A 16,179-nucleotide genomic window follows, 5' to 3' on the forward strand; every position below is an offset into this window, starting at 1 on the left:
ATATGTGCACACACATACACTGAAGGGTGTCACAGATGGGAAAATTTTTACCCAGCCACTTTTAACATTGAATACACATTCCAGAAAGGAAAAGCTTCGGTACACAAAAACCACAGTATCAGTTGGTATTTAAGTCAGAGCAGTATCTCTATTCCTGCAGATGAAGTTCCATCTGTACTTTTCCCATGTATCATGCACACACTGAATTGAGCATTGCAGAGAGCCAGGACATAAAAATTCAGCAAGGTTTAGCCTGAAAGCTTCTTGTATAGCAAAGGGGTGAACCACCACTTCCTAGATGTAAAATCTTTGCCATGGCCTTACAAACCTCTTGCATGAGGTTTCCTTTAGCTGCAGAATAACAAGAGCTCCATGGTGGTTCTCCACAGTCCCCATGGCTTGCACACAAAGCCCACAGCACCAGGACAAGTGATGCTCGTGTTTCCTGACAGGGCAGCTGGCCCAAACACAGAGACAAGAGGCCAGTCTCAGGGTTCCACTCTTTTCCTGTCATCCTTGTTCTTCTTAAAAACAGTTACTTGTGCCAGAAAGGCATGGACTGATATTAGTCCAGTTTCCTTTCTTTTCCTTCCCTTCTCCCTCTACCTCCAACCAAAAAAGAAAAAAAGAGGACTCCCACACCCATCCACTGGAAGTACAATTTGGGAGCCTTCTTGAGGCTCACATTTATTTATCAAACCTTATAAAGAACATACAACCTAGAGAAAATATAATTGCTGGCTCTTGAGGAAAAAATGAACAGCTACCCTCATCCTCAACAAGATTCATTTATGTCGAAAAATCTTATCTGTTCATTCTGTTACAACATCCATCATCCATTTTCATTTGAATATTCTCTCTTTAACAGGTAGCATTAACTCCGACAGAACCCAATACATCTGCAGAAGGGCAAGCGAAGTGTGACTTTGCTTCATGATATGTGTACAGAACTGTGAAGGCTGTTTTCAAATATAAAATGCTGTAGCTTGATTTTTCCGAAGTGCCCAGTACCCTCTGTTGACACATTGCTCTGCTGAGACTTGAAAAAAAACCCAACCAAACAAACAAAAAACCACTGCAAGAAAAACACCTGTGAAAATCAGAGCTCTCTTCACTGCTAGGGGCAAGAGTCCACTTGCTCAACAGATCACAGCATGATTCTCAAATTCTAGGTGACCTCTATAAGATCTTTTCACTTGTAAAATGAGGGCTTGATTCAGTGCCAGTAACAAACAAGCAACTGACAGATTAAGAGCATCCTGTTAAAGAGTAAAACTGAAACATGCAAAACCAATAAATATCAGCAATGTGAGAAGTTCTTAAGGTACTGTCAGTAGCATACTCTGTAAAGAAGTCAAATGCAAGACAAGTCCCTTTGAACAAACACCACCTCCATCATCCCCAAAAACTGGAAGGACGGAGGTTACATTTACACTGACATTTTACAGGTTAGCATTAGAAATACATTACTATAACAGATCCTATGATTAAAAAAAAAAAAAAAACAACACATATCGAGCCTGACATCAGGAACAGGGGGCAGGTTGTTTTTTTGAAATAAACCAACCAAGCAGCCACATTTGTAGTGTTAAATTATGATTGTGTATAAACAGCAGTATTCAACTAATTGTCACATTCCTCCACTCTCCAAATGTTTTTGGGCTACATGGTAGTCCAACAGCTTAGGTGAAAAGTTAAATCAAATGTCATCTAGAAGCACCGCCCTAATTAAAGAAGGTTGAAAATGTTTGCACTGGACTGATGTCTACTCCTAGACTTTTCAAAGACATTTATCAAAATTTCATCTGAAAATCCCATTTAGGCTACATGATTCAACAAATCGCTTGCTGTGGTTTTATGGAGCATATTTTGGAACCATTGCTTTCTACATAGCCACAGTTTTTCATACCAGCAGAACTTGTGGCACTATATGCAGTGAACACAGTGGGTTTGGTCTAATACACAATACAGAACAGAAAATAGTATGAAATGCCACAGACTTCGGTTAGGCAGGAGGCAGCAGTGGTATGCTGAAGAAGTGCAAAAAACTTTAAAATGTTACTGATTGTTAGAATCCACTTTCTCTTTCAGCAGTCCACACAATAACCTAGATTGCAGGTCCTGAACTAGTCTTATGCAAGCCAGTAAACTACTATAAAACACTCTGATAGGGAGGACAGGGAACAAAGTACTTCCTGCAGATTGGGGAGCAGGTACAGAAGGGGATTCATGTATTATCAGTAGGGCTCTGTTTTAAGGAAGGTAATTTCACAGTAATAAACTGCAGTAGCATTAAATCATCTTAAAATGTGATAGTCAACACAGATTTTAATGGAAACAATTTCAATAATTTACTTGGACAAACACAGAACTGGCAACCAACACAATTCATTTCATTTTATTTTAGTAGCTAGTGCTTCAATACCAGCCAACAAAACTGAATGCCACACCAGCCAAAAGTAGGAAGCATTTGGCTGCAATTACAGCACAAATACAAAATACAGCTCTACTACTGGAGTCCTGGAAACCCTAATAGGAAAAAATAGAGTATAAACTTGCTTCTTACCTCAACAGTGTCACCAATTAAAGGCACAATATCACCCAGTATAGGTTTAAAATTTTGTTGGTCACTGATGGTTAGTTCAGTCTGTGAGTCTGTTCCCTTGCCAACACTGGTCATTGTCTCTTCTTGAGGATCCAAACTGGATGCTCTGAGTGCAGCAGACAACACTTCCACTTGTGCTGCAGCATGTAAAAGAGAAACACACGAGAGACTGAACTGCAATAAACTTTTAGCAAGTCTACAAATCAACTAATTGACTGAAGGGATGACAGAAGAACTACAGAAGAAGTACAAATTTAAGATTATTGACTTTTAGTAAACCCCAAACTGGAGACAATTAGTGTAAAATGCAAAACAGATTAACGCTCAATCACACTGCAGTTCAGTGACATTTGTCTTCAAAGAAAAAAAAAAAAAAAACAAACACCAAAAAACAAACAAACGAAAACCCACAACACACAAACAACTAAAAAACCCAACCAAACCACCACAGGAGTAAGAGACTGCTATTAAGGTAGGATTAGTTCTCTAAGGATCTTGGTACATATTAATGGCACAAATAGTCTTTGAGTCTTTGGGGCAGAACAGGACATGACTACTAACTTACCGACTAGATCTTTTGTGGGAGATGTGAATATGAGAAAGAAGGGAAAGGTAACTCACATGAAAGTTAAGAACAGGTTTATTCCTATAGAAGAGATTCCAGTTTTGAGAAGCTGTGTCTCTCTTTACATATGGTCATTAAATTGTTATTTTTTTATAGAAACTCTAAAGTGAGAATTATATAGGAAGATGCTAGAGCCCAGCAACTCCTTGCATCCTCCAAACAAATAATGAAAGTTGCACTGTTTGATGTCCTATTACTCATCAAAAGAAAGCATTAGCACTTCACACTCTGCCATCCACTCTTTTGAAAAAGATCCAGCACTTGTGAGACTGCTCTGCTTACTGCTAATTTAAAAAAGCTTTGTTGAGCAATGTTCCTTGGATACTGCCTGACCTAAGCAGATCGGGTATCAGAGCCAATCTTAACTAAAACTGACACAGAATTCAGTGCAAACTGATCTACCCTCCTCCTCTCCTCTGCTTCTTTCCAAGAAGGTAGGAAGGAATAATCTCCCAACTCATTAAATTTACCCAGACATCCAAAAGCTCTGTTCCTCATAGACTCTGGCTTTTCCAAGGTTTCTTAAATGCTCATTGTGAAATTAAATGACAAACCATATGCTTGCTTTTAATCTCATGTTGCCCTACTAAGTTACAGAATATAAATTTCTCCCTCTAGCTTTTTTGATAGGGTTATTAACAAGAATTAAACAAAGAAAGTTAGGCTCATTTATAGACAGAAGAAACATATCCAATACATCTGTTACAAGAAACAAAATTACAATTCAGCATAATCTTAGCTATCAGGAATTGGAAAACACTCTACAGGTTCACTGGTTTCTAGGTGTAGTCAGATGAGCAAGAGAAAAAAATCATTTTTTAGAATATGCAACACTAGCTCCATGACTATGTCAAATTTCTGATAGAATAACCAAAATATATTCTTACTGTATCACTGCAGTTCACCTCAACAGGAAAAACTGCAACGAGGTAGAAACTTTAAAACCAAAACATCATACTAATACTATAAAACACATTATATCAGAAAATATACTTTCAATATATATCTATAAAACATACTATAACATAGAATTTATAAATAAATATATAAAAAATAGGAATTTTACCATTTGTAAGATTAACAAAAGCTTGCTATGACTTCACTCTTCAAGTGTTAGTTCACTGACAATAAATAAAGTTCTATTTTAAAGGCCCATGAGAATAAACAAGATTAAGGTTTGTAAATTTCCCCAAAAATTTAAAACTTATATAAATCACCCCAGACCCATGCAAAATAGGCAGTCATTCAGAGCACCTGCTAGGGAAAGAAATGCCTGTTTTATTACCAGTTTATTCTCATTTAGATAAAATTAAAAATAATTATATTCTGCTGCATATCAAAGACATTTTTTCATAAGGACCTTTTTCATGAAGGACAACTTCATGAGAAATGTAAACTCCTCTCATTTTCACTTAAAAGTCGAGAAAGCATATCCTGACTAGGTAACACATACTGCTTAAACACTGAAAATGTATTTATGAAAAATCCACAGAGTGTTCCACAGATTACTTCTAGTAACAAGAGTGAAGGTATTTACAGCAGTAATTGGGAATTTTCCCAGACATATTCCCCACCCATGCCCCACTGTCAGCCTGCATGCCTGGACCACCCTTGCTTAGGGGCTTAAGAGGATAGAGACCACACATATCCCGATTTCCTTTGCCTGCCCTAGAGGAGATATGACACAAACATGCATCTCCTCAGCTTCTTGTCAATTCTATAATCCCAAGACATGAGGCCGAAGGACAGGAGACGCCAAATTCCCAATGATTTTATTGACTGGCATGTGCCTTCCTTCCTCTTTGAGTGCTTCTCCATAGGTCCTGTCACCAAGGGTGACTCCAGTGCTGTCATTCACTGAAGGGTGAATGACCTGAAATCCATAAACACCTTAAGGTCCTAGCCAAAAAAAAAATAAGATCCAAGTACAGTTACTATGGAAGGTTCCAGAACGGTGGGCCACTTAGTAAAGGAGGAAGAAGAAAAATAGAGTGCATGTGTGAGTATGCATGTATATATGCAGAGCTCTAGGTGGTTGCCTTAAGATAATGAAACTTGAGACAATATCCTACTGAGTTGTCTTCACCACCCTGGGTTCAGGTAGGGTATATACCCTCATAATCCTGTCACACACAGTCCAAGATCGGTGCTGACACCCTCTTGATTGAGGTATCTGCTGCTCTTCCGCATCTCCCACTTCCAGAAAACCATCAAAAGCACAAGCAAAGGATAAGCCCCCCCCAATGCATGACACAGAGAAATGTCTCAGAGCTCTAGGGAAGAAAGGCTCTGGGAGAAAGACTAGAAGGGAATGTGCTGGCTAACTAGCTTTCACAACTACCTTCAGTAAAAATCCTAGTGTGAAGGTCAGTTTTGTGCATAACACAGAACTCATGTATTGCACTGGTATGATAAAGTCAGTGTTCACTGGATCTTAAACCATCTGCTAAGTAACTCTTTCTTCCTTTGACTTTTGCTTCAGGTGAGAAGTATTTTTCAACAGGTAATTATTTATTCTTGGCTATTGTACTCCAAAAATAACTGGTACAACCTTTGAATTCAAGCCTACATTTTACCTGGCCTTATTAAATTTCCCTGTCCTCAGGAATTTGTGTCCTTTCAATATGCTTTATTGTTGTTTTCTGTTTCTCCTAATGTTTCACTAGAAGACATTGATATTTTAAAGTGACATGCTCCCTTCTTTTCTCTGAAGGATCTGACTTCCTGACCCTCATTTCTACACTCTGAGGGAAAAGCTATGAGCTGCATTAACGGGTACAGAGATGGAAGTAAGTAAAACATAAAAATAAGGAGTTTCTTCTCCACTTCCTCCTCACCTATTGTTACATTAACAACATATAAACTTTGACTGCACGCAGCACTAGCAGCCTAACTTATAAACACAATTTTTACATGGGAATGGCATCAACTGACCCCACAGCTGGGCTGGTTTACCCATATTATATCTCCATCTGGTAAAGCAGCCTGTAACCAGCATAAGCCAGAGTTAGCCCCAATAACCAGCAAGTCAGGCTTTTTCTCTTCCTCCAAGTAATATCAAGAAAAGCTGACATTACATGATTTAGCACTTTCTATGCAGAACATAAGGAGATAAATAAAGCTGAAGAAAGTGTCCCTAGAAAGAAAAATAAAGAAGTAAAAACATCTGAGAAAATAAAAGCAAACTCTGAAGTAAGTGAAGACAGCAGCAGCCTCAGGGAGCTGGAAAAAGGTGACCTGAATAAAGACCCTGTGATAATTTTAAAGGACCTGGTATACTTCAGAGAAATGTGCAGGTTTCCATCTCACAGTTTGAGACCCTCAGGATGTCTGGCCAGGGGATTAGAAAGGTCTTATTAACAGGGATTACACACCATTGCTTAACTCTGCATGGCTTGCGTAGTTCTGCTAGGCAGTAGCGTTTGTCTGTGAGCAGACAGACTGTCTTTATTTCAGTTGGTGACTGCTCAACTACCTACTACTCAAATTAATCACTTCGGTAACAAGCTAATTCTTGAAAGAAAGCCTCAAGGTAAAGATTTTTGGGAGCCTCAGTTAAAGAAGTTCATCCCCTTCTGAAAATGAGATTACAGGAAAAAAAATGTTCTATGATGGTTGCTGGTCAATGTTAAAAAATTGTATTTGCTAGAGACCTCATCAGTCTCCACGCCCTGGAGCAAGGATTTGAAGTTTGCAATGCAAACTGCTCTAATGATAGGGAGGTGCACTACTGAAACACAGAAAACCTAGTCAAGTTACAAACCTAAAAACCCCCACAAACAAACACAGCCACCCTAATACCCCACACAACCACAAACAGCTTGTGCTGTGTATGTAAACCGTTACCCACCAGTGCTTGGCAGCCAAGACATCTGGAAGATTGGGGTATGTGCTAAACACACTGCACTCTGGGCTGCACAAGCTGGATGCATATACAGTGGAAAGGAAAAGAAAAGCTGTACTCCTCTGACTCAGAAAGAATCATTGCTGGTTGAACTTCAGTACCAAATCTCCACGCCTGCTTCAGCTGCCAGGGACTGGCTCATTGTACCACGAAGGACATGACCTTATTACCATCACCAGTTGTTATGCAGAGTCAAATAATAAAAATGCAGTTTGATCTTAAGAACTTTCAAAAACCGTGTGCCAGTGATCCTGGCCAATATGGTTCCACACAACAGGTATTAATTTTCTTCTTTTTTTAAGTTTATAAAATATTCTCCAAAATAAAACATGTTAAGAACAGGATGCTGAAGTTGCACAGTAAAGCTCTGAAATGCTAGGTACAGCCAGAGCTAAGGTCATCCAAACAAATTAACCTTACTGACACATGTGCAACATCATACACTACAGTCTCATTCCCAAATTACACTTTTGCTAACTCATCCCCACTTCATCTCATGACGTCTCTAGGATGCTTGCCCTATTTGCTACAGAAACCAGAAGACATGTACCCAGGGGAGCTCTCCAGTATGGCAGGTCTATGCTTACCCACCACAGAGAACACAGCATCTTCCGCTTCCATTCCTTGGCTGGGAATGCAGTGAAAAAGACAGGAGCACAGCATGGAAGCAGGAATCCAGGGCTTGGGTGACAGCAAACCAGTGAAGAAAATAAGTGCAAGAAAAAGGCACAGGGATTTAAAAAGAAAGAAAGAGAGGAAAAAAAATAATTCTAGCTTGCTCAGTCTTTGCTGTCAAGAACCAGCTCTTTCACAGTACAAGACTCATAAAAATGTAATGGCTAGTTTTGTGGGGATGGTGGGGCAGGGAAAGTCCCTGAGGACCACTTGGGACCAGGGCTGTTTGGTAAACACTTGTAAGCCATGTATAACTAGAGACAAAATTATCTGTGAAATTAAGACTAAGAAGTTACATAAAATTTCTATTAAAATAATCAGACAACCTTTGGACTGAATACTTATACCATCAGTTTGTAACAACAGTTTTAGATGATAAAGATGGAAGGATTATTCCTGGTATTGCTATGAGCAAAGAGGAAGTCGGGGCTCTGATCTTCTGGATTACTCCCAAAGGGAGCCTACCTCCCTCTTGTCACAGTTTATGGAGTGTAAGGTCCAAAGCATAGGCATTAAATCAGCTACTCAGAGACTAAAGTCCTGCAACTTTTATGTGTGCTTTAGTGTTTGAGACAAGCATGCAAAATGTATACTATTCTATCAATTTTTGTCTCAATTTCCTTATGCCGCAATGCACTTTGTGTAAAATTAAAATAACAACATTACCAAATCAAAACAGGCATGTTGTTAAATTCCAGTATCTGAAGTATTTAGACCAAATAATGAAAGTACAGGCAAGAGGGAAAAAAATAGTACAAGGTTTAGAAGGTGTTTCACAGGGCTTAACTACACAGCCTTCATCAAGTCAGAGGTACTGAACAAAATACAAAGATGACTGAGTAATTAAAACCACCCACCCCAAATTAGAATAAATGGTACTGGTAACCCTTATTCAAATCTTTCCTAACTTGTGGGCACTGGGAACCTATGTTGTGGACAACCTACTGAGAGTTTTCTCCTACTGAAATGCACAAGTGCTGGTCAACAGCTGCACAGAAAACCTCTTGACATCCAATCAAGTGAGTTCGAAAAAAATCCTGCTCTGAAACAAGACATGAACAAGATACATAACAGGAACAACCCTGTAACCCAGGACAATTCTGATGTACAAATACATGCCTACATAAATCTTCATTAAAGGTGCTTAAGATATGTTCTGTAACTAGACAGAACAAGGTTTTATAAAACAAAACTAAACAGCTGGACGAGTTTTAACAGTGGGTTTCAGAGATGGGTTACATGAGGACTGAGATCATTAGCAAGGATGAAATTTTTTTTCTTATCTCTCTCCTTAGAGAGAGAGTGCTCAAAGCACCCTTAAAGCAACAAGTCTCAGCTGCTGAGTTCACAATAGATTAAATAGAAGCAGCTCAAAATGGATTTAAGAAAAGTTATCTGTATGTCATCCTACTAACAACAAAAAGAAGCTGAAAGCAGTATCAGTTTATCCTAAGGTGTTTTTTCCACTCCCAAATTGACCCTCTTTTTCCCCTCCTACTTTTTCTGGTATAAAGGCATGATTTCCCCTAGGGATTCTCCAGCTCCAGAATAACATGGCTTCTTACTTAGTGGTACCTCTAGACTTTCTGACTGAAGCGCTCAAGCTTGATGTGCCTTGGAATTTATTCAGTACACAAATACCAAAAGAAACATATCTCCAGTAGGTGTGAAATGGCCAAGTCATTTTAGCCCAGAAGGTATTTCTGAGGTGCTGTTCCATCAGCTGGTCACACTTAGGAAATCCTTCTCCACCCTTCAAGAGCCTTTAAAATGGAAGATATGCATTCACATCAAGAATTCAGTTTGGATCGATTGTCAGTTTGACCTAACAAACTTGGCACACTTCTGCCAACAACGAGACTGCAATAATAAAGACCTTGCACAAAAATGGAGAAGACTAAGTCATTAAAAACCAAATAGATAATGCATAAAATAAAAATCATTATCGCACTTCGACATTTAAAAAACAAAATAAAAAAATCTTAATCTGCCTTCTTGTTTTGCATGTATGCTAATTACAAATTAATTTCCTCATCAACAGCTTATGCTATTGAACTATCTATTTGGTTATACTGTCAAAACAGGCAGTTGGAAGTTTATAGTGCTAACTGTATGCATATTCAATTTACGGAAAGAATCATATTACCTTTAAATATCTTCACACAAATGCAAGTTCCCTTCTAGTTCATAATCAATTTTCACAATTAAATCAGAATAGTTACAGTCTCTCTGAGGACCAAGATAAAGTAGTATTTCCAACTTTTAAAACAACAGAAAGCCCAAATTGCTAAAGCAACATATGCATATCCCTAAACACTTAAAATGCTTCAGTATCCTTACTATACCTTTAACATCTGGATCGTCTATATGGGGTTCCAAATTTTCTATCATTTCTTCCAATTCTTTCCTTCTTGCCATAGGAATGTTTGGGGATACTGGCATAGTGAGTTCCTGAACTTCTCTATCAAGTATTATCTCAGAACTCTGCTGAAGTTCGAAGTCAATATCTATTTCAGGAAGTGGAGTCCTCCAGAAATTGAAAGAGTTGTACAATTCCTGTTCTGGAAGAGAGGTTTCCTGGGAATTCAGCCCAGCCTCCCGCAGACCTGCTGTACAGCAATGAGAACTTTGCTCATTTTCATCAGCCATTTCTCCACACGATTCTGAAGACAAAGTGCAATGGAAGGATGACTCAGTCTGGAAATCACTTTCCCTCTGGGAGTTCTTTGACACTGTATTTTCATCTTCCATGGCATTTTCAAGTTTTGTTGCAAAATCATCATTATCAACATGTGAAGACAGATCCTCTGTCCTGTCGTGCTCATCCTCTGTTGTGACATCTTCCGCAGTCCTGACTTTTTGACTGTTGAGTGCCAAAGCAAACAAACATTTAAAAAACAAAACATACTTTTGCAAACAGATCCTCTTGAAAATTCACACACGTCCTATCATCTTGCTATTTATCAAATAAGATTTACTTACAGCTTAGCAAAATAAATCATATAATCATAGAACAGTTGAGGTTGGAAAGGGACCTCTGGAGGTCATCTCCTCCAACCTCCTCCCTCCAGCAAGGATGCCCAGGACTGTGTCCAGACAGCTTTTGAATATTCCAGAGGATGGAGAATCCAGTCTCCCTGAACAACCTTGTGTCAGTGCTTGGTCATCCTCACAGTAAAAAAAAAAAAAAAAGGATTTCCTGATGTTCAGATGGAATCTCCTGTGTTCCAGGTCGTGCCCACTGCCTCTGGCCCTGTCACTGGGCACCACTGAAAAGAGCCTGGCTCCATCCTCCTTGCACGCTCCCCTTGGGTATTTGTATACATTGCTAAGTTCCCCCCTGAGCCTTCTCTTCTCCAGGATTAACAGTTGCAGGTCTCCCAGCCTCTCCTCATAGGAGAGATGTCCAAGCCTCTTCATCATATTTGTGGCTCTTCAATGGACTCTCTCCAGTATGTCCATGTCTTTCACATAATGGAAAGCCCAGAACTGGACCCAACACTCCAGCTGTGGCCTCACCAGTGTTGAGCAGAGGGAAAGGATCACCTCCCTCAACCTGTTGCCAAAGCTCCTCCTAATGCAGCCCAGGATAGCACTGGCCTTTGCTTCAAGGGCACATGGCTGGTTCATGGTCAGCCTGGTGTTTATCATGACCCTTTGAGCCTTTTCTGCAAAGCTGTTCTCCATCCAGCCAGACTCCAGCCTGTACTGGTGCCCGGGATTGTACTTCCTCAGGTGCAGGACTCTGCACTTCTCCTCATTGAACTTCAAGAAGTTCCTGCCAGCCCATTTCTCCAGCCTATTGATGTCCCTCTGGATTGCAGTATGACCCTCTGGCACATCAGCCACTCTTCCCACTTTTGTGTCATTGGCAAACTTGATGTGGTAACACTCTGGTCCACCATCCAGATCTTTAATGAAGATGTTAAACAGGACTGGACCCAATATTGACCCCTGAGATACATAAGCTACTAGCCTCCAACTATGTGTTACTGCTCAGAACCCCTCTGGTCCTGGTCATTCAGCCATCTGTCAACCTACCTCACTGTGTTCTTGTTCAGCCCATACCTCACCAGCTTCTCTATGAGGATCTTATGGGAGACCATGTCAAAGGCCTTACTGAAATCCAGGAAGACTATATCCACTGCTCTCTCTTGTCTATCAACTCAATCATTTCATCACAGAAGGTATATCCCAAAGTATCCTAAGTTAATGAATAGTCATGTATTTTTAGTAAATAACTGAAAATTCTGGTAGTCTATTAAATAAGATGAGAAGTTCCAGATCTTTCCATTTACAAAGATTAATGCTCAATTTATACAGGAAAGTTAATTTTCTCAACATGCAGTTCATACAGAATTAAGGAAAAAATAATTTGTAGATTTAGTAAATTCTTTACCTGTTTTCCTGTGCAGAACCACAATCTTCTGGGTTTTTACCATCTTCTTCTTTAAAGTACTGGCCACTGCTGGATGGATTAGCAAAAGTTGATATAAAAGGCCCCAGGGACTGAAAAGCAGCTTGGCGGACCTAGTAGAAAGGGTCCAAGGTGAAAAAAAATTACCTATATATATAAAGTTTGCTGTCCTACAAAATACAGCTGGTATTAGGAATTGGAAGGGTCATAAGTCTACTGAGGAAAGAAACAGTAGAGGCTCTTGTCTAGAAAGAATCATCCAGCTGTATCCATAAAGCACTAAGTAAAAAAGTTAAGAAAAAGCTGGGTAAAAACAGTCAAACTTGCATGACGTTCCAGAATCCAAGAGCTCATGTTCCTATGCAAAAGACGTACTTTTGGCTCTTAGAAGTAGTCTGATTGATAACAAACTTCATAAGGTTTGTAAAGTAGCTCTTCAAGAACAAAAAAACCAAACCACTAAACCAAACAAACAAAACTAACACACCCCCCTACAAAAATAACCCAACAAAAACGAAACACACAACACCCACAAAACAAAACAAACACAAACCAAATACACACAAAAAAGGACAAAAAAACCCAACCCCAAACCAACCAACCAAAAAAACCCCACACCACAGCAAACAAAAACCAAACCACCCAAAACAAACAAACCACAAACACCACCACCCCATTCCACTAGCCCATTCTCCCCAATAAAAGCAGGTGGTGGTAGGGAATATGAAGAAATACAAATAAACCACATCTAATTTTCTAGTTTTGTTACTGATTTTCAGCAATGTTAAGTCATAGGCAGTTCTGTAGCTAAGAAAAGTTATCCCAACAACACAGTTGTTCTTACATGCTGCTGTGAAAATGCGAGGGACCCTCTACACCCATTGACAAACTAAGCAGAAAACAAAGAAGAATTTTGCTTGACAAGTTCTGTCATCCACACCTATGGGGAGAGGTTCTATATGGAGTATTGCAATAAAATCCTTGAAATATTACAGCTATGCAAAAAATAAAAAGCAATTCTTACCCATCGTGAAGGATCACTAATCAAATTAATAAAAAGGGTTGATAATTTTGTCCTCCGGACTTCCTGTGATGTTGCACAAGAAACTGCCATGAAGCATTCAGCACAAGCTTTCCTAACTCCCCACACATTATCAGAGCAGAGCTGGAAAAACCTCGGCAGCTGTTAGGAACATAGTGAGTAAGTTTGCAAGTCTTAACAGGTAGTATTTGTTACACAGAAAGTTCTTTCCTCACATACATTTCCCTCATCTGGTTCTCTGCCCTCATACTCAGATGCATTAGTTTAACATTTGCAAGACAAATGCTACTTATGGATACAGATAAGGAAAAACCACCTAGCTGAAGAGCAGCAGGAAAGTACTAACTTCCTAAACTGATTTATATCCAAAAAAGAGCTCCAAAAAACCCAACTTCAAAAATATGGTAAGACAAAACCTCATCACTACACCATTCTTGCCAAGCAGCTAATATTGAAAGGAACAAAAATATAAATAATACTGGTGCATTATGATTTTACCTATCAGAGATCACTTCAGATTTTTGTAAAATTCCCACTGATATGCAAAGAAAAGAGCATCTTCAGAAAGAACGAAAACCTTTCTTTTCCATCTAAACTTCTCATTGTGAGATTTACTAGTCTCTGTCACCACCTGCCCTATGAAGCAGGACCTGAACTGCGCACAGGAACACGGGAACGAGAGAAACACTGCATTTGGTGCAAGAGAAAACAGGTTTGAACAGAGCAGTGGTTTTACTAATAAAACCAAAGCACTTAGAAGTTGCTCAAGTGATTAGGGTTTCTTGAAAAAGTAATAGTAAGGATGAAATGGTGGACAGAGTGTAGGAGAGGCAGTAAGAGACATGCCGGTCATCACATGGCTGCCTTCACTTGGAACAGGCAGACCAATAAGATGTAAGCAATACAAGGACTGTTGCTACAGCTCTGATCTTAGTTACTGATGTTGAGCTATTCCTACTGTCTGCAGCAAAGTCTTCTGGACTTAGCTCCTTATTTTTAAAAGTATTTATGTTACTAAATGAAGTTTTATCTAAAGCCATACAGCTTTTTGCCTTTTCAATAATCAAAAAAGCACAGAAAATGGAAAATGGTATTTTTTGTTATGGAAACAGATCCCAAATCGTCCACCCACATTATTGCTTTCACATAAAATCAACAACACTTCTTTGTTTCCTAGTTTAATTGCACCTTCTACAAAGTTTTAATCCAAATCCATTACATGTATCACTAAGAGGGCACTTGTGTGAGAGAAATCAATTTACATCCCAAATCAAGAAACATATGGGATATAAATCTGCACAATGACACTTATCAAATGGCTTGAACCACACAATACCTAGGGAAAAAGGCAGCAAATGCTTTAGGAATGTAAGAAATGCCCTGAGGCTCACACTGGGTATACCTGTCCCACTATCGTATCTGCAAAAGGTTGCAGAGCCTCTTATTGAAGTCATGCCTGCATTTACACTCTTCTCCTTTTCAAGCTCTTCGCTAATTCATGGCACTGATTCATCAACCTCCTCTGGCCCTCAACAAGCTTACTGTCCACATTCCCAAAAGGAGAAAGCTTGAAGAAGGATCCCTAGCCCTGCTGTGTCTCCAAGACCAGCAACATCCACCACCACTTTGGTCCTGCCAAGGGAATGGGGGGCACTGTTAAGGATACTCTGCTCAATTCTCCATCCATTTCCCTGCTTTTCCATTTTGAATTTGCATCTCTTCCCTTTATTACATTTGTTATTGCCCAGATTCATTTATTTTCTCTACTTTTCCTTCTCTTTCACTCCTTCCTAGGAAGGCTGTGGGGCTTTGTTCGAGTAAGGAAAACGGACTTTAAAAGACCAAATCAATGAATGGCAGCTTAAGTGATGCTGTTTAAAGAGATAACACAAACCTTGCCACTTCTAGCAGTCTGTACTGCCCATGTTCTTCCTGTATCTGCAATCTCTCATTGCATTTATGGACACTGATTCTATGATGCACTCCTGCTCACCTCTTGCCTAATGTATTTTTGAATTTGGGTATACTCTCCGTCTCCACAGTCTGAGACATTTTCTTCTGTCTGGTTTGAACCCTCCTCTCAGCTTTAGAATTGAGTATCCCTTAGATCCAGACTGTGCGACTTGGTAAGTAAGAGTTCTGTATTCGTAGTAACTGCCTTCAAGATTTTGTAAACATCAATCATAACCTCACAACAGCAAAACTGAAGAGTCACAGCTTTTTCAGTCTCTCCTTCCTAAGGGAAAGTAATCATACACAGTTGCCTAATCATTTTAACTACCCTTCTCTGCACCTTGTATAGCTCCACTACTGACTTGTATTAAAAAGAAATGGATTACCAGCATTTCTTCAGTAGCTTGCTGTCCAACCACACTGCAGATGTCTCCAAAATTGGCTGCACATACCTACCAGACAAAAAACCGAGAAATAACCACTAAGATCATCACTTTAATACAGCAAATAAAATCAAAGGAAAAATGTAAACAGCTTTTAAAACCATAAAAACAGCTTTCAGTGCAAACTCAATATCAGCCACTTCCCCATTCCATCAGTTCTCATGGTTTTTTAAAAAAAAAAAAAAAAAAATTTCTTTATTTCAAGCTTAATCAGCATTTTTTAATCACAAAGGAACCGCTCCAGAACTTAAGTGAAAGGGAAGGAGGATAAAATGTATTCAAAGTGCTGTCAAATGAAAGAATACAAGCAGGGTGAAACCAAAACACAGCCACAGGACCTAAATACCAGGATGGAGTACTGGTTTATTTCATCTTAAGGTGCATCTCTAATTCCATCTACACACAGTGATATGAGCTCAGGTGGCTGATGTTGTATCAGTTACAGTTGGTTCACATTTTTGTGGCTACCTGCATAATCATAAGGACAAACAGATTCTTTGTTTCTGATAATAAAG

General features: G+C 39.3%; 1 protein-coding gene across 9 annotated transcripts in view; it reads right to left on the minus strand.

Moving 5' to 3' along the window:
* The window catches only part of PPP4R1 (protein phosphatase 4 regulatory subunit 1), a 68,715-nt gene that overhangs the window by 12,403 nt on the left and 40,133 nt on the right, over positions 1–16,179 (minus strand). For 8 of the 9 annotated variants that reach the window (XM_071804248.1, XM_071804246.1, XM_071804249.1 and 5 more), the window contains 6 exons: positions 15,608–15,673; positions 13,251–13,409; positions 12,209–12,339; positions 10,155–10,672; positions 7,726–7,815; positions 2,567–2,742 (listed from right to left, as the gene is read on the minus strand). In XM_071804248.1, the coding sequence (XP_071660349.1) occupies positions 2,567–2,742; positions 7,726–7,815; positions 10,155–10,672; positions 12,209–12,339; positions 13,251–13,409; positions 15,608–15,673 (1,140 nt within the window). The remainder of the gene's footprint in view (positions 1–2,566; positions 2,743–7,725; positions 7,816–10,154; positions 10,673–12,208; positions 12,340–13,250; positions 13,410–15,607; positions 15,674–16,179) is intronic. The other variant, XM_065830855.2, reaches the window with a different exon arrangement.

This window comes from Patagioenas fasciata, chromosome 2 (assembly GCF_037038585.1).
Source record: "Patagioenas fasciata isolate bPatFas1 chromosome 2, bPatFas1.hap1, whole genome shotgun sequence".
Lineage (NCBI taxonomy): Eukaryota > Metazoa > Chordata > Aves > Columbiformes > Columbidae > Patagioenas > Patagioenas fasciata.